Source organism: Macrosteles quadrilineatus, unplaced genomic scaffold (assembly GCF_028750875.1).
Source record: "Macrosteles quadrilineatus isolate MER2022 unplaced genomic scaffold, UCM_ALF_1.0 Scaffold_7__1_contigs__length_78375512, whole genome shotgun sequence".
Classification (NCBI taxonomy): domain Eukaryota; kingdom Metazoa; phylum Arthropoda; class Insecta; order Hemiptera; family Cicadellidae; genus Macrosteles; species Macrosteles quadrilineatus.
In genome coordinates, this window is record NW_026542600.1 from 3776488 (window position 1) to 3803672 (window position 27185).

Sequence of the window (27185 nt, forward strand, 5' to 3'; positions counted from 1 at the left end):
ACTCTACCAATATTGCAGGGCATTGTTCCTGAGTAAGAAATATATCTATATATCATATTTTAATTGTCCGGAAGTCCATAGTTACTTACACAGCTACCATTTTGTTTTTTTTCACTTATTACTTTGTTCCAAAGCGTGGTTAAGGATACTAAATTAAAACTTTGCAAAAACATTTATGACAAATAGAAAAGGCCACAAAACAGTTATGACAATTTTTCAAACTCATAAAATAAAATGGCGGCTATTTAAAATTTTGTTTCTTAAATAGCTCAAAAACCATAGATTTTACGTAAGTTTTAAATGGCCACCATTTTTTTGTATGAATTTGAACCACTTAAAAATATAATAAGTGAAAAAACAAAATGGCGGCTGTGTGAATAACTAAGGATATCCGGACAATTTCTATATTATATTTATATTTGTTTCTTACTCAGGAACAATACACTAAATATTGGTTGAGTTCCGATATACCCTGTATAAAACGTATGGTCCAAATTAATTATTTTACTGCCCTAAACTTGATCACGTAGAGTAAGTCGTGGCGAGTCAATGGTCCAAGGCCGCGTGCGCAATGCACTAGAGGTTCGCGCAGTCGTAGTGAGAGGGGTGGGGGGTGAAGGTTATCACTGTATCAGTTAGGTGCCGGGGTGTGAGTGCAGTGGCAACCTGACCATCATCAGCTGCTCACCTAACAACAGGTAACTTAAACTAGCATTTGTAAACAATAAACAACATAAACATTTGATATTTTACACGAAGAGCAACTTTATGTCATCTTGAAAATCACATTTTAAATTAGATGTTGACGATTTTAGTGATTTAATTTGTCTCGTGTATGCGCAGTATTTATTTCATTAGTAATAAGTTAAATACTAAATTAATTGGCCTTTTTCAGACGAGGGCCGCAACAATTTCAACAGTGGAATAACCACAGTCTAGGTTAGGTTAGGTTAGTTTGTAGCTTTACTCACACGATTGTTTCTATTTACTGAACAAAAATAATCACAAAACTAATCGTGAAGGGAAACTTTATAGTTTCAGCCCTCTACTGAAAAAATCCCAATTAATTTACAACATTTTTCGGAAGTCCAAGAATATAAATGATGTTTATTTTTGTGCTATTTATTGTTTACAGTCTTTAATAGCTCTGTTAGCTTAAACATAAAAATATGATGAATTAGAAGTTGTCCTTGTAAATTGTAAAAGTTCAATTTTGTTCAGAATTATCAATTATAACACTTATTTATCTAAATCTAAATCTTCGTAATTGTATGGGGACAACACTGGTGAGGCAAACTGAAAAAAGACACGATGACTCTTAAATTTGAAAATGGCAATGGTAATACGAGTGTTTGTACAAAATGATGGTAGTCCGTAAAATATTGAAAATGTACGTGCTACCAATATGTTTTGTTCGTTTACTGACTTTCTCCACAATTTTATGATATATTCAATAGTGAATAGTTTTTTTAACGCTCACAAGAAATACAATGAGAATACAGAACCAGCAAGAACCTATTGTATTAAACCTCTTTTAACGTTCCCTTAATCAATATTACGGTGTTATTATTTGATTCACCCCACATTTTCACACAAGAATTATATTTATATTTAGTCCCTGAATTTCACATTTACCAATTCAATGAACACAAATGTTTCCTATTATTTAGGCAGTACATCTTAAACAAATTGCATGATTAACTAGCATGACAACAAACTGGTAGCATTCTGGTTACCATATCAGTTGAAGGTCTCTATATTCCAATAGTTCAAGTGTTCCATACCAATATTCACTCAGTGATGTATTCAATACAATAATAGTTTTCTTGTTAACCCTTTTTTGGCCGTCCTACTTAACCGATTTTTACGATTAGGGCGTCATTTTAACGGAAAGTAAATAATTAGTTAGTATTGTTATTTTAAAGCTTATAATCTCGCTGAGGTCGTAACTAAAAAGGTAATATAATTTAGGGCTTCGCCCCACCGGCGTTTGATTTTTTTCTAGAGTTCCAAAGATCAGGTGATGCCTAATATCTCTATAATGGGGTTATAATATTAACTGTAATTTCGTAACGGTTAATCCTTAAGCTGAATGCTTAACCACTATCAGATTTTAGGCAATAGACGAAACAGTTTATGAAAATGGATTTTAAATGACCTAAACAAATTTGGATGATTATCGTAACCTGATTGAGATAAGTTGATAACTCGTTCTGGTATATTTATAAAACCAACAAATATAATTTCTTTTATTAGGTAGTAGTTTTTTACATAAAACAAACACAATCTTTAAGAGGTAAAAGGGTGTTGCATTATTCGGTTTGCACTAAGTTCTGAACTCTATTAAACCGCACAATATGCGCACGGGTCCCCTCGTAATATTTCAGTTATTCAATAAAATATGAACAACAAATAATTTCGTCTACACAATATACAATGTAATAGGAAAGTAATTAATTTAACGATTCCCTAACTTGGTTATGCACATACTAATAAGAGCATGATTGGATGGTTAGCAATATGAGGAAAACTGGCGCAATGGTAATGTAGTTGTGGGCGCAGCAACAGTGAAACTTGACCCTGGATACTGGGCAGATGGATGTTATCCAACAAACTCCTATACTAAACTACTCAAGTGTCACTGGCCCCGGGTACGATACGAGCGGCGAGCGGCATGGGCGGCGCCGCTCTGACATCGGGTCTCATTCTCATAGTTGCGTTTTGTTGAGGGTGGCCACGATACGTCTGAGCGGCGAGCGACGGTATAAGCGGCACCGCTCATGGTTCCAAGTCAAAACCGATTTTCGCGAAAACGCCGCTCGCCGCTCAGGTGAGTCATGCTTCAGTTCGGCCTAAAATGACAGAGAAACAGCAGCAAACATCCGATACGGGTCGATACGTGAGGTGCAGTCTAGGGAATGTTTGTGGAATGACCAGCACGGAATTTTTAAAACACTCATGTCACCCGAAAAGTATGGGACGAAGTAAAGGATAAGTTGTTTCTAAAACCAAAGTTTTTCTTTAAAGGCGAACAATTTTTAGATAGCAAGAATAGTCGCAATAAGTCTTGCTGCAGGTAAGCACTGTTTGCCATTTTCGACTAAACTGACTCCTACAATTGGGGAAATTTGATGAGCTATAAAATGTGCCCCTTGTATCGTAGCCACCACTGCCGCTTGCCGTTCACCGCTCGCCGCTCGTATCGTACCCGACGCTTTGGTACATCCAGATCCGTGTGTCTTGTTTATTGTAATAATGTAGTTAATATTGAACATTAACAGCTGTCATATAACATCTTAACTAAGCAATATTTCTAAAGAAAGGTTTGAGAGCTAATCATATCATCTTTTATAAGCAAAACGTTGAATATGTTAAGAGTTAAAATATGAAAACTAATGGGAACTTGACGTCCGTCTTCCCTGAGAGTTTTTCCACTCCATCCCTAATCTGTAAATGCTGCAGGGATATCCCTGAGGTTTAATCTTGACATAGTTGTCGAGAAACACACATTAACATGTTTGGTTTCTGTATCCACGGGGGCAAATTATATGTCATTATGTAGCCTATTATAACTACACCTTGCATTTTAAATGTCAAAAACAGCGTCATTAATACCCTTAATGTTCTAATTTGTTGACCAAGCCAAGGAACGCTTAAATGGTCACCAAGTCTGCAATTATATTTATGAAGATAATGAATTCTCGGTACTGTATTTGTGTATTACAACGACCACAGTATCGTTTACATTGAAATAACCACGTCAACAAAGATGTTACTGGCTGCTTCGATACCTCTGTATTTAAGATTAAAATTAAAATAAAATGAAATTATTATTTCAATTGTTTTCGCTCGGTTGGGTATGATCTTAATTTGCTATTTGAAAGTCTCAAAAAGCTAGCAGCTCGTATAGTAGTTGAATTTTATTATCAGCAGGTCAAAGCTGTTGATAGACAATAATTTCAAGCTATTCAGTTCTGGTTTGTGTGTACTGTATTTAGTGAAGTAATCCTAAGTGAAATCCATCTGATTTCGTATAAAATCTGAGCATCATACAATGTGAGGTCATATCTATTAGGCACCAATGTTATTCGATTCAAAAAATACATTATGTCGTGAATTTTCACAACAGCAGTGAAATATCAACCAAGGGAACACCTACTTTTCAAAACAATAACTGCTTGCGAAATCTACTAGTAGATTTTTGTTCAAAGACAACCGATTTTTATCCGATTCAGATGATAATCTTCTAAACACTCGGTTAACCAAAGACCTCGATCGTTTAGCAGTACAATAGTGATCTTGTCCCAGTCGCAGCCGAATCTACCGACGGTTATGGTGAGAGTGTTGGTAAGTGTTCCAGATACAGCGAGGCCTTCACGGTAATCAGCTGCCTTTGTCGCACTTCGCACTCGCCACTCGGGCAAAGCCCTCAGTTATAGGTCGACCCGGGTGTACCTGTACAACAGCACGTCACCATCGTCCAACCAACCAAAGGGGCAAAGCCCTCAGTTATAGGTCGACCCGGGTGTACCTGTACAACAGCACGTCACCATCGTCCAACCAACCAAAGGGGCAAAGCCCTCAGTTATAGGTCGACCCGGGTGTACCTGTACAACAGCACGTCACCGACGTCCAACCAACCAAAGGGGCAAAGCCCTCAGTTATAGGTCGACCCGGGTGTACCTGTACAACAGCACGTCACCGACGTCCAACCAACCAAAGGGGCAAAGCCCTCAGTTATAGGTCGACCCGGGTGTACCTGTACAACAGCACGTCACCATCGTCCAACCAACCAAAGGGGCAAAGCCCTCAGTTATAGGTCGACCCGGGTGCACCTGTACAACAGCACGTCACCATCGTCCAACCAACCAAAGGGGCAAAGCCCTCAGTTATAGGTCGACCCGGGTGTACCTGTACAACAGCACGTCACCATCGTCCAACCAACCAAAGGGGCAAAGCCCTCAGTTATAGGTCGACCCGGGTGCACCTGTACAACAGCACGTCACCATCGTCCAACCAACCAAAGGGGCAAAGCCCTCAGTTATAGGTCGACCCGGGTGCACCTGTACAACAGCACTTCACCATCGTCCAACCAACCAAAGGGGCAAAGCCCTCAGTTATAGGTCGACCCGGGTGTACCTGTACAACAGCACGTCACCATCGTCCAACCAACCAAAGGGGCAAAGCCCTCAGTTATAGGTCGACCCGGGTGCACCTGTACAACAGCACGTCACCATCGTCCAACCAACCAAAGGGGCAAAGCCCTCAGTTATAGGTCGACCCGGGTGTACCTGTACAACAGCACGTCACCATCGTCCAACCAACCAAAGGGGCAAAGCCCTCAGTTATAGGTCGACCCGGGTGCACCTGTACAACAGCACGTCACCATCGTCCAACCAACCAAAGGGGCAAAGCCCTCAGTTATAGGTCGACCCGGGTGTACCTGTACAACAGCACGTCACCATCGTCCAACCAACCAAAGGGGCAAAGCCCTCAGTTATAGGTCGACCCGGGTGTACCTGTACAACAGCACGTCACCGACGTCCAACCAACCAAAGGGGCAAAGCCCTCAGTTATAGGTCGACCCGGGTGTACCTGTACAACAGCACGTCACCGACGTCCAACCAACCAAAGGGGCAAAGCCCTCAGTTATAGGTCGACCCGGGTGTACCTGTACAACAGCACGTCACCATCGTCCAACCAACCAAAGGGGCAAAGCCCTCAGTTATAGGTCGACCCGGGTGTACCTGTACAACAGCACGTCACCGACGTCCAACCAACCAAAGGGGCAAAGCCCTCAGTTATAGGTCGACCCGGGTGCACCTGTACAACAGCACGTCACCATCGTCCAACCAACCAAAGGGGCAAAGCCCTCAGTTATAGGTCGACCCGGGTGCACCTGTACAACAGCACGTCACCGACGTCCAACCAACCAAAGGGGCAAAGCCCTCAGTTATAGGTCGACCCGGGTGCACCTGTACAACAGCACGTCACCATCGTCCAACCAACCAAAGGGGCAAAGCCCTCAGTCATAGGTCGACCCGGGTGCACCTGTACAACAGCACGTCACCATCGTCCAACCAACCAAAGGGGCAAAGCCCTCAGTTATAGGTCGACCCGGGTGTACCTGTACAACAGCACGTCACCATCGTCCAACCAACCAAAGGGGCAAAGCCCTCAGTCATAGGTCGACCCGGGTGCACCTGTACAACAGCACGTCACCATCGTCCAACCAACCAAAGGGGCAAAGCCCTCAGTCATAGGTCGACCCGGGTGCACCTGTACAACAGCACGTCACCGACGTCCAACCAACCAAAGGGTCAAAGCCCTCAGTCATAGGTCGACCCGGGTGCACCTGTACAACAGCACGTCACCATCGTCCAACCAACCAAAGGGGCAAAGCCCTCAGTCATAGGTCGACCCGGGTGTACCTGTACAACAGCACGTCACCGACGTCCAACCAACCAAAGGGGCAAAGCCCTCAGTTATAGGTCGACCCGGGTGCACCTGTACAACAGCACGTCACCATCGTCCAACCAACCAAAGGGGCAAAGCCCTCAGTTATAGGTCGACCCGGGTGTACCTGTACAACAGCACGTCACCGACGTCCAACCAACCAAAGGGGCAAAGCCCTCAGTTATAGGTCGACCCGGGTGCACCTGTACAACAGCACGTCACCGACGTCCAACCAACCAAAGGGGCAAAGCCTTCGAACACCCCCAGGAAGCTCATGGCTCTTCGCCCACTGCAACTTTACGATTAGTCACGCCTCAATCCCCGTAAGACGCACAGTTCCGAGTATATTAAATATACATTGATGTATTATGAGAAAGACAAAAACATAGTAATTGTATTGGAGGTGCTAGTTGGTCACGCGCCGAGGTGATATAAAGGCCGACCCGGGTAGCTGATAGACCCGTGCGCCATACCGTATTCACACCAGTCAAATGAAAGATTACTGTGTATGTAATAGCATGTGTGTATGTGTCAAAGATCCAACTGGGTGCTAAATCAACCAAAGAGACTGCTATGAATAGTAAACAATATGGAAATGTTGTCATTATAGATAAATATTGTGGCCCGGGAGCAGACGGGATAGATGGTGGCCAGCGTTTGTTGTGTACTGTTGTGTAGGTACTCTCCTGCCCAAGCTAGTGTGTGGTGTCTTGTCATTGGGTGTGGAATGCGGTTGCATTAAGTTAAAAAAAACTTCATGATCCTTCTCTATCAAGTTGCAAACGAACTCCAACTGGTTCTTCGAAAGTCTAAAATAGAGAGCGCACTAAATACACCACAGTAGCATAGACAGCAACAAACCGTTTAAGTTATTTGACAAGTTCTTTGACAATTGGCTATAAAGCGATCACTAGCCAGACGAGTCTTGGACATAGCATTACGATTTGTCTCACACCCATGTGTGGTGTTGTGTTATTTGGGATTGAGCTGGTCCACTAAGCCGCATATGTTAATATTGATTCAACAATTTATAACGAATTTAAGGAGTTAGAAACGGACTAACACACGAATTACTATGGACTGATCTATTTCCTTTTGATTTTTGCGTTTTAAATACCGTTTCAATAAATTAGTGATAGAATCAGATTTAAATAAGATTCTAAAAGCTCAAACACATAACCTACAAACAAATTGAACAGTATTTATAGGCTGCGTCCACACTTGGCGAACGTCATTTAAGCTGTTCGACGGACAAAGTAAGGTGTTCGCTCTAAACTCAGAATGTTTAGCTTTTCGAGTGAATATGGATGTACTTGCTTGTACTGTTGTTTCTGCTGATATTACATCACCAGCTATCAACGGTGTCATCGGTGGTGGCAGAGACAGTTATTAAGAAGACTATGTGAATATACTGGAGAGCACTTCAGAACGGACTTGGTAGCTGTTTGGCTACCAAAGTCTGATTTATAATTTCTGGAAAAAATTATAGGTCCTGAAACTACAAAAAGAACACGTTTTGTCGTGAAGCAATTAGTGTAATAGATTAGTTGGCCTTGAGATTTTTCGCGAATGAGGATTCTTATCATTCTCTAATGTATTTGTAAAATATCCAGGCAAAGTATATAAAATATTGTTCCGGAAGTATGTACAGCATTAGTTCGTGCATTATCTAGCTATTGTAAAGTCGATGCCTTCTGCTGAAGAACGGATTGTGGTTGCCGATGAATATCGAAGAAAGTGGGAAGTTGTGTTGCAGTCACCATCTTATAGCGAGTAGAACAGAGTTTCACAATTACAAAGGAGAATTAGGATAGTGTTAATGGCTCTTGTTGAAGACAATTAATTGTCTGTTTTTGCACGTGGGATGTCAAGACATGATGCTACTGCTGACACTGATCAAGACATCCGTCAACACTTGCTTCAGATTCATCACGACACCGGATTGTCTAAAGTTTGACCTTTGGACCATTCACTCGTCAACTTAAATAATCTGCATTTTTGTCATGGATCGTCACCTAGTAATTCTAGCAGGAAACAGTTTTTGTTAGTTAAACAACTTAATCGTTTGTTAGATATAAATAATCATGGCTTCTCTAAGCAAAAAATAAACAAAAAAATGCAATATTTTAAAATTATATACCACATGGATCATATCCCAGTTTAATTTATACTTAAATATCCTCTTTTGCTGACTACTAAATTAATCTTAAAACCTAATACACTACAAATAAATAGATTAACTGTCTTCTAAACGTATTATTAAATATGTCACACTTGCTGACTTCGAATTTGAATGATAAAGATTTATCAAACTACTTAAAAGTCCTACAAGCGTGGGTATTGTGTTAATTTCAATTGGATTCTGGTTTCCTGATACTGTATGTAATTTGTTCGTTAAGAAACGTGTTATGTTGAATTTTCATGACAATCCATTAAATAGTTAAAAAATATAAAAAAAGAAAATTAACAATAACAAGAGATCCTTTTGAACATTGTTGGCGAATTTAGTTTACAATTCCAGAAACAATGGCCCTCAAGGTTTATATCTGCATATCATTTACATTTACATTCATGACCTTGTTGTATGTTATCCCGCCAACTATTTATCTTTTGAGGTAGTCCCTTAATATTTCTACTTCGATTGTCCTTTTTTACCAACGAATCTTTTCTATGAATCCAGATCCCAAATAAAAAAATCTGTAATTTTTAGCCCTTACACTTTATATCACGTGCATCAAAAGTTCAGAACCTGAAAGGAGACCTGCTCACAGACATGGATATAGTAAAAATGAAATGAAATGAAAAAAGTAAGGATAAGACGCTCATGCCATAAAAAATAAATAATGCGCAATAGGCATGTTAATCCTACCTACTCACATATGAGGAAATAAGATATAGCAATAAATATACGTATTAAATTATCAAGGTTGGGCCAAGAAAGTAACTAAACGTAGCGTGGGTTTTGTATCCATAAAAACGGCTGTAAATATTAACTTTAATTATCGTACGACTTATCGTGCCAGATAGCAAAACAGTATTGGTGATTGGTAGAATTTGAACCCTCTACCTGAGGACAAAAACGCCGCTCTGTAGAGTAAAACAGTCGTACCCCTAGAGAGAGAAAGTGACAAAACTGATCAAGAATGGTGGAAATCATTGAAAAACTTGAGGATGGATGGACCTGCAAAATTCATATCCGCATAATATAAACAAAGGCTTATAAAATAATGGCATTGTCGAGGCTTGCGCGTGTCACGTATAAGGAGTTCCAAGGTGAACCGCCCAGCCCGAGACTCATGTAAATGAAGAGCAGTTGGAACTTACATATGGGGTCAAAGGTGCATTGTAAGAAGCTGGTAGAAAAACACTGCTTCATACAATTGACGACCGATTTGAGAAATCGGAACATTTTAATTTTTTACAATCGTTGTATAAGGTGAGAGCAGCACTGTGCAAGGGGAAGAGTTTTTTATAACCATTTTTCCAAGTTTGTTCATCAAAATTACGATTGTGACCTAAAATTAACTTTTTTGACTAGCAAATACACAACGACAAGGTTGGTAACAACTCCCCTCTTTTCCCGGCATGGCCATTGGCATTTCTCATAAGAAAAGATTCATACAGAGCAAAAGCACCGAGCAGACTATGAACTAAGAACAAAACTGATCAAGCCTTTGTCCGAAATTCCAACTAAATGTCATTTTCAGTTTAATATGATGATGATGGAAATCCTTCTTTATTGAGGCGAACTCACAAGATTGTGTAAAATGTGGTTTTATCATTTGATTGAAATCCTGGAGAAAATGCCTCAATAATTTCCTCTATTAGATCAAAAACTGATATTTTTTTGCTGGTGGGCGATGTCCTTTATTGAATTCCTGGAGAAAATGCCTCAATAATTTCCTCTCTTAAGTCAGAAACGGATGTGCCTTTTTCCTGGTGGGCGATGTCCTTTATTGACCCCGTAAAAATAAGCCAGACGGGAAATGTGTAATCTGTTGTGTCCAAACGTCGTCTATTGTATCTACTTGTCAACAACTGTATTTTTAGATCACGTCGCACGTAGCTTCAGTATGACATACTGTACTGTACTACCCTGTCGCTCCATCTACATTAGGCACAACCACGGACACAATGTTGTACGAGCCTCGCTATACAGATACACTTGACTGAACATTGAACAATGCGTCAACCAATGTTACGGAAGGAGCGTAGGTGAAGGCTTTAACTTTGAACCAAAGCCAACCGATGACATTGGCCCAGCCCGACAATCCATTGCACCTACGAAAACTATACGTGGAATGATGTATAATATTGGTAACCATTGGCTACCTTAAAAATAGCTGACTGTATGAAAACAAATTGTCTATAACACTTTTATTTAGCATTTGAAACTTACTATCAAACTACATCAAGTTCAAAAAGATCAAATAACATATAGCCGAAATATGACGATTTTAGTTTTGAAATTAGGCGCATCCTGACTGGCTTAGCCTTATTCTGTCGTTTTGTGGGAAATTGTTTAGATGGGGGTGACCAAGTGTTCTATAGTAAGTTATATATCATTGGAAACTAGATTTTCACCTGAAAATAATGGTGCAAAAATTTTTCTGCTGCCACAAAAACTGAATTTACTACGATTTTTTAAAGTTTATTACTGTAATGCATCTTGTCGGCTGGTCTCTGTCGCCATAACAGAAAATATCCTCATAACTTTACTGTGAATTGACAAAGAGGACAAGGAGGTAGAGGCATTTATAAATTTAACTGAGCGTTGATTATGAACTACTTCAGTTCTTATTTAGACATGTGAGGTGGGTAGGTTGGGTGTTATGCGGACTCGTGACTGTATTAAGTGTTTTGAAGTTAGGTTAGATTAGGAAGGTAAAGTTTAGGTTATAATGAATCGAGTTGTTGATTTATATTATCTCCAGACTGTTTATGCACTTTGTTAAAAGTACTACTAACAGAATAAATAATAATTTCATTATAACCTAAACTTTAACTTCCCTAATCTAACCTACCTTCAAAGGACTTAATACAGTCACGAGTCCACATAACATCCAACCTACCAACCTCACATGTCTTTTTCAACTAATAGAATCTTAAACTGTACGAGAAGTTTGGTTAGGTTAGGTTAGGTTAGAATAGTGTCAATTTGTTGTTTATTCATTTTATTAAAACTGCCACTACACTAAATACTTATGGGACATAACGGTTACATGGTCAAAACCTAAGCTAAGCCATTCGGTTAAGTGAAGAGAAGAACTAAATGAATTCCTTCTTCAATGTTCATAATCCAGTCCCCAGATCCAGATTAAATCAGAACTAGAGGTGTTTATTAATGTTAATTAATTTTAATCAAATAATACATAAGTTATAGCCTACTTAAATTAACATAATCACCTTTCTAAGTGTGGGTTGTGAGGGTAATATTTACATTAAAATGGCATATAATCAATCAATAAAAATGTTAATTGTGCTATTAACTTCGATTATACAGTTTAAACATTGTAGGTAGTGCAGATTCAATGTTCCTAATATAAAACATTAAAATAAACTTCAAAAAATCGTAGTAAATTCAGTTTTTGTGGCAGCAGAAAAATTTTTGCACCATTATTTTCAGGTAAAAATCTAGTTTCTAATGATATATAGCTTACTATAAAACGCTTGGTCACCCTCATCTAAATAATTACCGTTTTGTGATATTTCAGCTAATTTATATGCTATCTTTTTTAACTTGATGTGGTTTGGTAGGAAATTCTAAATCTATACTATTATAAAATTGAGATGGTGTCTATCTGTCCGGTTGCCACGACTAAAATACTAAACCGATACAGCGCAAATTAAGCACACACATTTTCCACATATCTAGGAATGTCATAGGACTATTAACTTCCCCGAGTTCCTCTCGGGCTACGCCCCTTGGGTGTCCAAAGTTTTGAGTTAATGTTTTCAAAAGTAAATTAATATTGGTCTCCATGGAATCATGAGAAAATTCACAATCTTTGTTTACCTTTGCGTTGACATTTCAATGTAAACAATCAGAACTGCTAAATGCTTATTTCACAATTTCCAACAGCTGATCCAAACAAATAAAATAAAATATTTTACACAATCATGTGGTAGGGTTATTTATGTGATTGATTATAGAAATAAAGAAAGATTCTATAATCATAAGTTATGAAAATTGTGTGATTAATATATTTTAATGTAAACATTAGAAAAATTACAGTGTAGGTCAAATTTTTCTGTAAAAATGTTGTGGCTCTTTGTTTATAAATTCGACCTATTTAACAAGAATTTGGATTAGGCGGTATAGTACATCTTCCCGTTGCGAAGCACGGGTACAGCAGCTAGTGCTAAATTAAAGTGATCTTAATTTTTTTTTATAAAATCAACCATTAGATTTCATGTGGTAATTTAAAATTAAAAATTGCACCCGCCAATTTGAAATTTTTAGTTTGACCTAGTTGTCTCTTCTATACATACCGGTACCAAGTTTCATCAAGATCAGTTGGAACGTTCCAAATATAGAAATGCTTATGTAAACAATACAAAATGGCGGATATCTGGTTAACAAAGCGATTTTGGAAAAAGTTTTATTCATGATTGTCTCTTTATTTTGACCCATAGAACCATTTCCTCAAGTTTTGCCGTTTACTTACGGGACGTTCTGTATAACGTAAATCTTTAAATAGGGGTTCTGATTCTGAAAACAAGTATTTTTAAAGCCGGAATCGCGGTAATATCTAAGGATATAAAAACTACATTGGGAAGCTTAGGTATCCTTATCATCTTCATCCTAATCTTATCTTTGATGGACCAACGTTATTTTGAAGGCTGATAGTTCTCTCGCGAGCTTAACGATGTTATCAGATGTTATCGTTAAGTAGGCCTATTATATCATCGTCAAGTCATCTTACTGACAATGATAGTAATGTTTTAAAGGCGATCTGTCAATATTGTATTAAACATATTGCATTGGTTATATTAAAAATACCATAATTAATATTACAACTACCATGCAGTAGGGAGCTTGCTAAAACTTAACATACAACTCAAATCAAGTACAAAGGCTATATGGCACTATTCAATATTATCTGCTATGAATAATCCTAAATGTGAAACTATTCATGAATAGTCATAATCGTGTAAAATGTTGTAGTTATTTAGGTAAACTCTACCACCAGTTTTCCAATTTACTACAACAAGTAAAATTAAAGGAATGTGTCTTGGACTTAGCAACCCAGAATACAGACCGAAGAGAACCAAAAACTGATTAGAAAGAGAGGTTGATCAAAATTGACTCCCTCAAAATTGATATTCTGTTAATGTTGTACCTAATAATAATTACTGTAAGCGTTAAAACAAGTCAGAGATCAATTCAAAGACATATTTCACTAAGGTAACACAAACGAATCCCAAAGAATTCATTTTTTAAACAAAAGGAAATATAACCGAGGGCCAATGTAGAGGTACTTGCCGACCGATATTTCAGGAACTGGGAATTCTGATATCACCTAGTACAAGAAGATTGAAATCCACTACACACATTGCCTACATAGTCCTAGGATCAAGAAAGTATTTTTTCCCTAGTACGCTATGCTCGGACCCGGGATTGTATTTCACATGTTCAGGCTAGACCTAGAGGTTGCGGCATTATCACTAAGATAAAATCCATTGGTGATTTGGCGGCATTAGAACCCGGCGTGTGCTTCCACTATCTCCGCGTTCCGCCATCTCCGAATTCTTGAGTGACCTTTATAATCCCGTCACTGCCTGCGTTGTTAGCTGTCATTGCATCCACGGCTACGAAGCCCCGTGGATGGAAGATTTAATGAAAATTTAACCCGTGGGTTAGGTTAGGTTAAGTTAAGTTAAGTTAGGTTAGGTTTGGACGGAAAGTCTTAACGCAGGAAGTAACCGAGGATTATAGGGGTCACTCTGAAATTCGGAGGTAGCGGTACACGGAGGTGGCGGGACGCGGAGATAGCGGGAGGTAACTGAACCCGGGACCTCAAGGGCTGATGTCTCGCGCTCTAATATTAGACCACCTTGCCCCCCATCAAGAAAGTACATAATGGTACCACACAAGAATATATGTTAAAGCTAAGTTGATGAATACCCAATGATCATAATTACAGTAGAACCGCCAACCAACCACTGTGAAGTAGGTTTACTCACTAAGCATGTATCGACTCAACATCATTATGTAACAATTCTAGGAACTTAGGGACTGGTACGCGGATCCAGTTGTTGATGGCTTGTTGACGATTTGCTCCTGCCTCTGGCTGATCTCCGGAACAGAATGGCACAGATCGCACGCCACTTTCCCCTTCTTCTCACGTGGTTGAAACAATTTCTCGCAAAGTTGAGTCAAACCATAATCTTTCTTCACCCGTAAGCTCTTCCGGCTCTTTCAGATGTTACATTTACCATACCAATCATCTGATTGTAATTTTAATTTCTAGATTCACTTTTTACCCATGAATTGCCAGTCCATAAAGTATCCCACGTTTAGATCCGAAGGAATACTATTATTATTCTTATTACGCAAACCTATTCAACACAAAACAATCGGAATTATGAAACAACGAAAACGTCAATCATAAAACAAGATAAACGTTATGATAATTACATAAACAATAACAAACCCTCGATTACGAATACAAATAGTTTGGTTTCCTAGGTGGACCTATAATTTTTTATAAATGGATTTTTCAACAATTTTGAATCTTATTGCTCGTTGGTTTAAATATTGTAAAAACGACTCGTGCACGTGCAGACGTGATAGCGGAGTTGTGGCTTATCCGTGTGTATCATTACTCAACAGGACGGACGGATAAGAGATAAGTTGAAAGTAGGTGAGGACCATAGTCTGCGGCCTCCTCGATGTAGGAGTGGCCCTCTGTCGTCCTCAGTCTTGATGAAACAATCATATTTGAGCCTAGTTCAGCCTACAGAACGGAGAGATGCTCGTACTTTATACTTTTCAATGAAATGGCGACCATACAAAGTAGGTATTTTAAGCCAAGTATGAACGGAGATAAGTGTAGGATGGGTGGCGCGATCTTGTAGTCTTGTTAGTGACTAAGGCCGTCATATTACTTAGACACAACTGTTAATTAATAGCCCATACAGCTAATGGCAACTAAGGGACCTGCAGTATATAGTGGAATCCAAACCACATTTTTGCCATTGATTTATACGAATTGGTCTAATTATAAGAATAGTACTGCGGATAGACGTAGTACTAAACCCGTGCGGACGTTAATCCACACCAGGGAGTATCGCATCCACAGTGCATGCCTATAAATATCCACAATTCGTGACTTCCAAGTAGCTGGATGTGGATTACAGGACAACGCCACAGTCCCAGACCCAGATTTAACCTATAATGTATAACGGTGTAACTCTAAAAGATTGTACCTACGCTGATATAACACTCATTGAATCTTAGTCGGTATTACAGTTGTATGGTGTGATGTAAATTCTAGTAGGCCTTAACACACCGGGAAAAGTTTAGCTAACTTATTTGAGCCACAGAATAAAAATAAACATCTCTTTAATACCATGGTTCAGCAATAAATAAAAATAAGCGGTTATTACAGCAAGCAAATTAAATCAATAGTTGACTACTATTTTGAATATACATAGACAACATTATAGTCAATAATTTATTTATTTGGGTACATGAATAAATAATTCTATTTGGTGTACAAATTATTCATGTATTCGAGCAAAAGACATTTTTACGTTATAAAGTACACATAAAATACGATGACAAGATGTGATAATACGTGTTTGACCTATACGGCGTAACTCGGATAAGGAATACAACAATAAATACATAGGACCATGTGTTCGCAACAATGTGAGCGATTAGTGATTGATAGGTCTTAGAAATTAAAGGACTGTGGAGCAATACAGTGGTATAGAGTAGGACTTAGATATCATGATTGATTGTTCACAAAACTACATTTTTAATTGAGAATTTTTCTCTAGCTCATAACATAAAACTACACGTTCGCCTAAACCAATATTTTTTAGGAGGACAGTTCAGATAGGTCAGTAGATAAAATACCAGTAATATAACACACTTTTGACTCTGAAATCCCTAAAACTCATGAGCTTGGTCAAGTCGTAGGTCATTGAAGACCTTTCGTGTAAGAAACTCACTCCATTCATTTATATTTACTTCGAGTAGGACACTAAATCGACGCAAGGTGATATGAGAAGCGAGAAGGCGACTGTTGACTGGGACGAGACAGCAGAAGTCCAAATGTAGCTATCATCCAGCTAACGAGCCGAGATCTGTTGCTGTTCTGGTGTCCGATAGTTAAGATGTCGGTGGGAAGCGAGATAAAAACCACAACCTATTTTCATGTCTCAAATTCAAATTAAATCAATAAATATTACAGTTTTTTTCCACAGACTTTTTCGTGCAGAGACTGAGATGAGTTTAACTAAATACAAAAAAAACTAAATAGAGACGAAAGTTGGCTTTCTTATGAAATAAATATTTAGATTGGATAAAAGCATACAAATGAACAAAAAAGGCGGGATTTAATACGTATCGCGGAGAATATTTCAAACCGACAGTTTAGTTTGGCCAAAACTTCAGTGCGCACGGACGGGTCGCTACTAGCCGAACAATGGAACAAAAACAAAACATACGGGTTCCGGTTTATTAGCAGTGCTGGGGGGTAGGGGTGAGTCACAAAAGTACCCCCGCCAACCCCACCCCCCCCCCCCCCACCCCCGCCAACCCCCTCGCCTAGACACGACCGGATTCGGCCGTGCGCACAGAAACTTAGGCCGAACTGTACCACATGCGTAAAACTAGACAGGTTTAGATCCAATGTGTAGTCAAAGATCATAATCACAACCTCCTTAGACAGCTATTTCCATTAAAATTCATTTGGTACACATACAGATTAATAAAACAATTCGACACACCCTCTGCCACAATTTCACCAAACGCTTTCTGTACACCTAACTTCAAAACCTTAGCCAAACACACAGTGTACGCCAATGTCTCTATAATCATTCGAGTCTCCCTATTTGTATGGCTTCCCAAAACATCATTAAACACACATTTTACTAGAACTTCGCCAAATCGTTTACCAACAAACACATTACCAAATGGATTAGTCACCTCTTCACCAAAAAACCTTCTTTTGAGCATCCATTACTCTATTATAAACCCCTCATAAAACCTCCGTTTTTAAACACCAGTCATCCAAACCTTCACCAAACCCTCCTTTTTATCGTCCGTTATTCTAAACCCCCACTAAACCTCCATAAACAACTGTCACCAATACCTTCACCAAACCCTCCTTTTGAGCGTGTGCCAACCCCTTCTTTTCAGCATCCGTTATTCTAAGTCCTTATTAAACCTCCCTTAAACAATTATCGGCCAAACCTTCGCCGAACTTTATTTTATAACGTCCGTTATTCCACACCCTATAACAACACACCGCCGTGGCTGCATCAACAGTTGCAACAGAGCGAAAGTGCCAACATGTTCGCATCGACGCATTTAAGGGTCTTTTTGAACCAAGGACAAACCCAAGTCTGGCGCAACTTGGAGGAATCATTTACCATTTAGTAGTCGACGTGTCTTCAGTCTCATAATGCCAACATGATTCAGCTAAACTGAAGCGGTCGGGGTCAAGCAACAGGGGTTCCCTGAGCCAACAGTCATAGTTGTTACATCCACATTAAGATATTAGGGTTGTTTACCAAAATCCGAAAAGATTTTATATTGATTGTAAAATTAATTGAGGGGATAAACATATAATTTTGTATCGATAAAAATCATACTAGATACAAGTTTTCCATTTAGATTCGGTTATAACATTTGATCGGGGGGGGGGGGGGTTAGATCGGGAAAACATTTGTTTCAACCATTCACTGAGTAAACATAGAACACTCATAAGTGATAATTGTAGTGTTCTTCACAACTCTAAAAACATGATATTCATGTTTCAATATATTTCGTCTATATTAACAACCATCGTCCATTAAAGGGAGGAAATGAAGGTTGCGAGTTGGAACATTCTTACACCACGACAGACTAATGGAGTTAGAAAAAAGGAAATATACAAGGCCACCAATACGCGACCTTGGGAAAAATATTTGAAATTACTACAAAATGAAATAATATGGGTAATATCCCTACTTTTTGTTTCAAAACAAATTCCCCAAAACTAATTTCCAGTTGTTATCTCTAGCTTCTGGTGGTTTGACAGAGCAACGACACAAGCAGCTCTATTGACAGCGAAGAGCCGCTAAAGAATGTATGTTTAAACTGGTTTATCAACATGCATGCATGGGAAATTGTTATTTACTTCCAACTTCAAACCCATGGGGCCTGTATCTATTATAAAACTAACTGATGGAATAACATCTCTGTGGATACACTTCATCCTTAACTCCTCGTGTTAAAAAAATTAGTATAAATAATTGGGTTTAAATATACTTCATCGGACTGTTTGGACGACATTTTTAAAAACGGGAAACCTCCTGAAAAGTTCTAATTCACTAGAAATAATCATTGCCAAATTCCCATCGGTAAAAATTTGGTAATATATATAATATTTCAATCATGTTTTTTTACTCCGTTCAAACAAACGATGCCTTCCTTCCCCTTCACCCTAACTTGGAAACAGCAGTCGACAGATGATCAGCTGATGTAGGTGATACCCTATACATTACGCTAAAAAAAGTGGTGGGGGCCCAGAAACCTTCCTCTTAAACCGCCTAAATTTTGTGAACTGACTAAAGATATGCTCTGCGTGTTCGCTCATCGTTCAAAGTATCCAAAATCCCTTAGCACGATCTAGAATTTATTTAGTAAGCAGATACCAGCGTACGGCTGCTAATAGAGAATTATCCCCCAATCTGTGACTGTGATACATAATTAAAACTGCGTGTGAAACCGTTGAAATTCTAAAAATATATTTTCAATACCATTAAATAGAGATTACAAATTGGATAAAGATATATTTTTAATGAATTGCGTTGGTCAAATAGGAAACATATCTGGAGAACAAATCATATGTCACGCATATCCTATGTCTTGTGGGAGATTAAATCAAAACCAAAACACGGAAATCGAAAAGGTTCGTGGTAATTCCTTATCCATACGAAAATCGTCAAATCATTCTTAATTATGGCTCAAAATTTAGTTATAAAAATTCTCTTTTCGGGTTTGTTTACATGAAATCCCTATAAATAAAATAATATCATTTTAGCGAGTTTCCCAAATAGGGAATAAGCTATTTTTAAAATTTCGTTCACAATGTACAACTGTTTTAGTCTAATGTTGAGCTTTGATTGTTTCGCAACATTTGTATTGAAACCGGCTTTATGTAGCAACCCAAAGATAAAGATTTGAATAATCCATCTATATCCAGACGCCAAATTAATTTTAAAACAGTTACGTCTAAAATACGGGTTACTGACTATAGGAAGAGACCGCAAACCATACTAAATACTTAGTGATACAATTAGCATGATTGTTAACAAAGCAAGAGCTCCAGCCTGCACACAGTTCGCACAGCTGTGGGTGCCGTGTTGTATCGCTAACTTGTAGGAACATACACACAACCTTTGTGTTCATTTCGTGATAACATACTACAAAAGAAGTTTTCTAAATATAAAAATCTGTATTTACAATGCATTGTTTAGCTAATACGGAAGAATTAATACAAGGCAACACATTCTATAGCACTTTAAATTGTAGTATGTATCCTCCCCTCACTCCATAGAAGCCAAAACCACGGCATAGAAGAACAAAATGATAGTCACGAAAAGTGTTTGATGACAAGGATTGTTTAAGAAGTAAAAGAAAATTGTTTGGAACAAGTTTAAACTAATAAATATAATTCCTTTAACACTTTTTTTGCTTCATAATGGAATTGGACGTTTTAGCTAATTCAGGTGGCTTTAAAATACCGCCTCTAATAGACACCATAATTGTAATTGATGTAGTTTCAAGATTTATTTCGGCCATAAGTTGTTTACAATAGGCCTTGTCTAACATGTTGAACATGTACAGAAGTCAAAATGTTTGTTGAACAACCCCATATTTACTTTTCAATAGATACTCTCACACAAAACATCTTGAACCTTATGAACCTAGTCCCTTCCACTTCAACTATGGTTCTAGCAAGCAAAAATGGACTAATGGAAGCTTGAAATAAAACTGATTAATAAACAAGTAGGCTATACAATAAAATGTAACTAGTCTAATTTTTTAGTTTGACTTTTGGAATGTAAATATCCGATTTTCGCCCCCTTGAATAAAAAAAGGTGGCTTTTGAAGTGATGTGTGGATATCTACAGAGCTACAGACTGCAAGTGTGATCAGATTTTGAATTTGGTATGTGGCTACTATTCCACCGCTGTTTGCTTTAAATGTTAAACCTAAAACTTTTTTAATGTTAATTTTCAATGGTGGACATTTTGGTCTTGATCTGAAACATTATGCCGCGTAGTTAAGTTTGATCTTTTCGAAAACACGATGCAGCACTACTGTGAACAACTCCATTAGGTGATCAGTTCTCTTGACTGTGTGTGTGAGTAGGGAGAATGGAGCTGGTCACGGGGAAACGGGAAGAAACTGATGCGGCGAGGGAAATTTCCCTCAGTCCTATTGTCGTACCCCCGAAACTATCGGCATAGCTGCCCCTGCAGACCCAAGCTCGACTGAGTCAAATTTTGTCCTGTTGTCACACCACAAAAACCCGATAAAATAACGGGAAATCTGATTTTCACAAAATCTCCTCTAACGACTTTGATTGAAATTTAGTATGTTACAGTCCTTTGAACTCCAAACAATACTGCACAGCCCCCAACACTGTAAAATTTACAGTTAAAAAGTGTATGCACCATTTGTGATATCCCACCATACGATTTCATAAGAAATGCACAGCTACAGACTACGCCTGTGATAGATTTGGTTATGTCAGTTAGCTTCTAGTGTTATGTACTGTTTGTCTCAGGATGAGGGTGGTCTGGAGTGTAGTGTATTTCTGCTCCTGGGTAGTTCTGGAGGTGAACTGTCAGAGTTTAGCAGGACTACTCAAGTTCCTGGGTGAGGGGATCCAACATAGCAACAAGGAGCCTCGAGACTACAATACCTTCCTCAAGGAGTACGACTTCATCATAGTAGGCGCAGGATCAGCTGGGTGTGTTGTCGCCAACAGACTGACTGAGGTAACAGAAAATAATATGGCTAGTATGCCTTTAACAGAGATAAAAAATTGCCTGAGCCAAGTGTGGTGTGTAGGAGAGCACGATTATTAGTGGTTGTGATCAGTGTTATGTAGAGTAGTAAACACCACATAACTGACATCCGTTAATCTCAAATCTTGAATCATTGAAGGTATTCTCTACAAAACTTAATGAACTTTGAAGAGTTATATTTCTTAAAATTAATTCTCATATTAACTCATAGCTGATGTAGTCAGCCGCTCAAAGTAATATTACTGTCGTGGTAAAATCCTTCAGTGTGTACGGCTAGTTAATATAATTTACTTGTAAGTTAATTTACTTTATGTGAATTTCTATATTTTTCCCCAGAACCCCGACTGGAAAGTTCTTCTTATAGAGGCTGGAATGGAGGAGAACTACTTGATGGATATTCCCATCGTTGCTAACCTTTTACAATTTTCTGATGCCAACTGGAAGTATACCACTATTTCCTCCAACTCATACTGCCTCGGTAAGTCATTTCATCTCAACTGCCTGTCACTATAGAAAACTGATCTCAATTTGTTGAAGTAAAATGTAACTTACCTTTTAACACTACAATCAATTTAAATCTGATTTTAATTAATTGCCTGGTAACATCACTTTGTCTGTTCCAATATTTTTCCAGTTTTATTTTTATTTTTGATATTTTTTTACAAAAATAACAACTATTAAATGTAAAGGGAAACATTATGCAAGAGGAGCTATGTAACTTTATATATATTTTATACATTGTAGACCCAATAAATATTTTTCCTGGAGTACTTGCAAGAAACAAATACTTTCAAAGTGTTAATTGTTTCAAAAACTGAGCACATTAAGAGAATTGTTAGCTCCATAAATTAAGTGAAAGTGTTTTGGGGCACACCCTTCATTTCCTAATGCCCAGCCCTAGTTAATTACTAAAACATATTTGGTGAGGACTACTCCAGTCAAATCGAACAGGTAAACATGAAGATAGGATTAACTTATATTTGTACCGGTAATCATTTTATGACTTCATAGAAAAACAAAATTGCGTGAAAAATTATTTAAAGTCAAAAGTAATTATGAATTGTAAATACAAACAAGTAATACAGTTTGAAATTTTGGATAAGTAATATTTTTAAACTAACTATGTAAATTTAAGCCTCCTCTTAAATTTAAATCTTCACAATCCAAGCATTCACTAATCTAAATGTCTCTTGGATGCACGCAGACAAGTTAAAAAAATAATCACCTCTATTGGGATAAAGCTTATTAAAAACCCTTTTTTTGTATCATGATACCATATTTTGTTTAATGTAACATCCACCGTTTATATACTGTAATATTCTATGTTTGCTACCAGTAACAATGTAAACACTTATAATTAATTTAACTTAGTTTTTAGTTTTATACACACTATTATGTAGGCTACACACACTATAATTTTTTTATATCACAACTCCTGATTTTTTTAAGATTGATGAGGGTTAACTATATTTATTATTAAAGTTGGTTTGGTTTAGTGTTGTTTGTGAAGTAAAGCAAAAACATATAAATCTTTTGATTTTTCACCAGCTGCCAAAGATTATCTCACTAAATATTTAGATGTTATCAAAGTTGTATGTTTTAGCGATGGACAAACATCGGTGTAAAATCCCTCGAGGCAAGGTGATGGGAGGCAGCAGTGTACTAAACTACATGATCTTCACCAGAGGCAACCGTCGAGACTACGACTACTGGGCGGCCATCGGCAACAAAGGGTGGAGCTACAACCAAGTCCTTCCGTACTTCAAAAAGTCAGAGGACATCGTCATCCCAGATATGATGGAAGACACAGTTTATCATCACCGCGGAGGTCCTCTCACTGTCAGCAATCCTCCCTTCCGTTCTCCCCTCGGCCAAGCCTTCGTACAAGCTGGTCTAGAGACTGGACAGCGATACGTAGACTACAACGGAGCTGTGCAGTCTGGCTTTGCTTATCATCAGGTATTGAATAAAATCGGGTAAAACGCTTACTTTGACAGTTGTCTTTTTTTGGCCATCAAACAATTTCTCTCTAATTTTTTTAAAACTCACGATGAGCCTTCATGAAATTCACTCTATTTTTAACAGCCAATTATGGGTCGGTATATAATGGTAAAGCCTAACATTTTTTTAAAGAATACAGTAATACTACAATACAGAATCCAGCTTTTGAGAAATTTAGTTTGAAAAACAAACAATGCATGAACAAGGGTGTGTAAAAATGGTGTTCTTGATAGTTAGTAGAAGCTTGTTTGAAAACATGTTAAGGTTATACAGTATTAAACACTCTAAACAAAATTTGTAGTAGATTTTGTCCACAAATATATTGTATGATATAACATTTTGTTATCTGTTTCAGGCTAGTATGAAAAATGGAACACGATGGAGCACATCACGAGCATTTTTACATCCCATCAACAACCGTAAAAACCTTTTTGTAACAAAGAATACTCAAGTGACCAAAGTACTCATAGATCCCACGACAAAACAAGCCTACGGAGTCGAATTTGTCAAGAACGGCCGCAAATACTTTGTTCGAGCTCGTAAGGAAGTTGTTCTCAGTGCTGGTGCAATCAATTCTCCACAACTCCTGATGTTGTCTGGAGTAGGACCTAGGAAACATCTGCAGACCTTTGACATCCCTGTGATACAGGATCTACCTGTGGGAGAAAACTTGCAAGACCACGTAGCTTTGGGTGGGCTAACCTTCTTGGTAAATGACTCTGTGAGTATAAAGGTGGACAGAGTTCTTGAAAATCCTAGAACTGTCAACAACTTTATCAACTACCACAAAGGCTGGCCTTCCATCCCAGGAGGTACTGAGGCCATCGGCTTCTACGACCTGCAAGACCCCGGCAATCCTGACGGTTATCCAGACCTAGAACTACTCTTCATTGCCGGGACACTCTCTGCAGAGCCGACACTCAAGAAAAACTTTGGCATATCAGACACTATATACAACTCTATGTACAGAAGCACGGAGAAAATGGACGGCTTCATGATCTTCCCGATGGTGCTTCGTCCCGGTAGTAAAGGGTCTGTCAAGCTGCGTTCAAAGAATCCATTCCACAGTCCAGTCATAGACATGGGCTACTTCACCGATCCTGCTGACCTCGACGTATTGGTCGCAGGAGTGAGGAAGTCACAGGAACTAGCCAAGACAAGAGCGTTCAAGAAGTACAACGCACGTCTACTCAAGTCAGTCATCCCCGGATGCAGACAGTTCAAGTTTGACTCGGATGACTACTGGAAGTGCCACGCTAGACACTTTTCCTTCACTATATACCACCAGTCGTGTACATGCAAGATGGGGCCTATTGGGGACCCTACAGCTGTGGTGGACCCCAGACTCAGAGTTCAGGGTATCCGAGGTCTGAGAGTAATTGATGCCTCCGTGATGCCCAAGATTCCCGCAGCTCACACCAACTCCCCGACCATCATGATAGGTGAGAAAGGAGCCGACCTCATCAAACAAGACTGGGGATTCTCCACCCCAAAATGACATGTGATACGAGACAAACTCTTCTGAATACTCTGAGCAAGTGATATGTTAAACTAAATTGCCACATAAGTTAGGATCCTTGATTTAGTAGTCAAGAGGCTGTGTTATTATTAATATTATTAGCTTTAAGTCAATCTTTTTAGTCATATGACGTATGAATATCCTATTTAGAAAATAACTTAGTCAAATATTGTTTTAGATCTAGGCTAATATTTATTACTCACATTTCAGTAAACTTTTAGTGTTTTTAATATGTAAATTATTGTTAGCATTTGTTTTTGACAAGAAAACCTTTGAAACTGTATTATTGAGGAAACGATTGTTGAAATTAGTATTACTGTTACAACTCTGCTTTTCATTAAAAATTAAAGATCACTAATTAATCAATAATCACCCTAAAAAGCCAAAATTAGACTCATTTGTATAAATATTGTTACCTGAAAGTACAAAAAATATGTCAAATTGCACTTGTAATAATATATTTTATACTTAAACTGTTTACTCACAAAACGATAAATATATTATTACAAGTGTTATTTGACATATTTTTTGTACTTTTAGGTAATTTAATAACACTGACGATGCTGATCAAGAAGTTATTTAATATTGTTACATATTCAGTTAAAAAGTTAAATGCTCAACAATGGTATCAATGTTTTAGCTACCGTAACTATAAAATCAGCTGATTATACTTTAAATTGTTAACTCAAAAGCATAGAACAGTTTCCATAGTAGGTATTAACACTAATACCGAAACCCCGGTCTGACAGGCCCACGGGAATTTTCAAAAACACATGTTGGCAACACTGTTTACTCGGTAGATTCCATTCCCCCAATACCTTCCCCCTTTTCCTCCCCTAACTATTGATATATCATTTGTTCATTTTGCATGGGTGCCGTGACCTTGACAGGTCGTCTGTTCATAACATGTCCGTCTCAGAAGTCCAGCGTTAGTGTATTTTAAAGCGAGGTCTCACAGACCGAGGGTTTCGGTTTGTGTGTTTCTAAGCGGGGTCCATTATTTTTCAAATGGGGTCTCACAGACCGGGGGTTTCGGTTAACGTCAGCCTAGGTGGGGTTTTGGTATTAGTGTTAATCTGCTTTTTTATGAGAATACACTAGTGCATATTATTTAAATGTAATTTTGATAAATGTTAGCACAAAAAAGCAACCAAAACATGTGGCAGGGAAGAAAACATATAATTAAGTCCTAAACAAGATTTCAGGCCATTTGGTGTGTGCCTGTGTTTAGTACATTCTGTATGCGTATGAACACTCTTACAGAACACAAATACTCATTTGCTGCAGTTGTTGTTTATAAAGTACGAAATTACCACTCAACTTATCACACATTCAGATGCACACATCAGGTTCGTTTTCTCTTCAAGTAAACCTTTTGGTTACTGTAGTCTGAATTTCAGATAACTTATCAGATGGAGGTTATACAGAAGTGTAAATTATAATTAGATTGTAAATGTTAGCTGTACAATAGTAAATAAAATTATTTAGATCACTATTGCTACCCGTCCCTATCAGATGTATTCATAATGTATGGTTGAAACAGGTTCAAACAGTTAGTTATATATCTAGCTGAATTCATTTTTAAGTTTTTAACTCTTAGAACTGTAAAAAAAATATATATTGTTGATAGAGATTGAGAACAAGACACTAGACTGAAATGGTTTGGCATTATTACAAGTAGTTTTCCTCATTCCTTTCTTATCAGCAGTTGTCAGCTTATTCTCTTGATGTATAAACAACATAGGCCTATGGTACAAATATGAAGCCATACTTAGGATATTTTTTTACTCATGAGAAAATCATTCCCTAGGTACCTTATTTAGCCTATATAACTTTTGGATATTTATTTATCCAATTGCTCGATTGATGATGTCGGTTAAAAGAATTAGGTACACAAATTTGAAAATATAAAATAAGTAAAATTTTAAACTTATAGTCTTACACAAAAACC

General features: G+C 38.1%; 2 protein-coding genes across 2 annotated transcripts in view; one reads left to right on the forward strand and one right to left on the reverse strand.

Moving 5' to 3' along the window:
• LOC128997751 (flotillin-2) overlaps positions 1-27185 on the reverse strand; it is a 309529-nt gene that overhangs the window by 280001 nt on the left and 2343 nt on the right. The window lies entirely within an intron of this gene.
• On the forward strand, positions 620-26881 carry LOC128997750 (glucose dehydrogenase [FAD, quinone]-like). The gene is made up of 5 exons (XM_054423407.1): positions 620-698; positions 21471-21684; positions 22051-22192; positions 23318-23673; positions 24071-26881. Exons 2-5 carry the CDS (start codon positions 21472-21474, stop codon positions 25211-25213), a joined length of 1854 nt encoding a protein of 617 aa, XP_054279382.1. The 5' UTR covers positions 620-698; position 21471; the 3' UTR covers positions 25214-26881.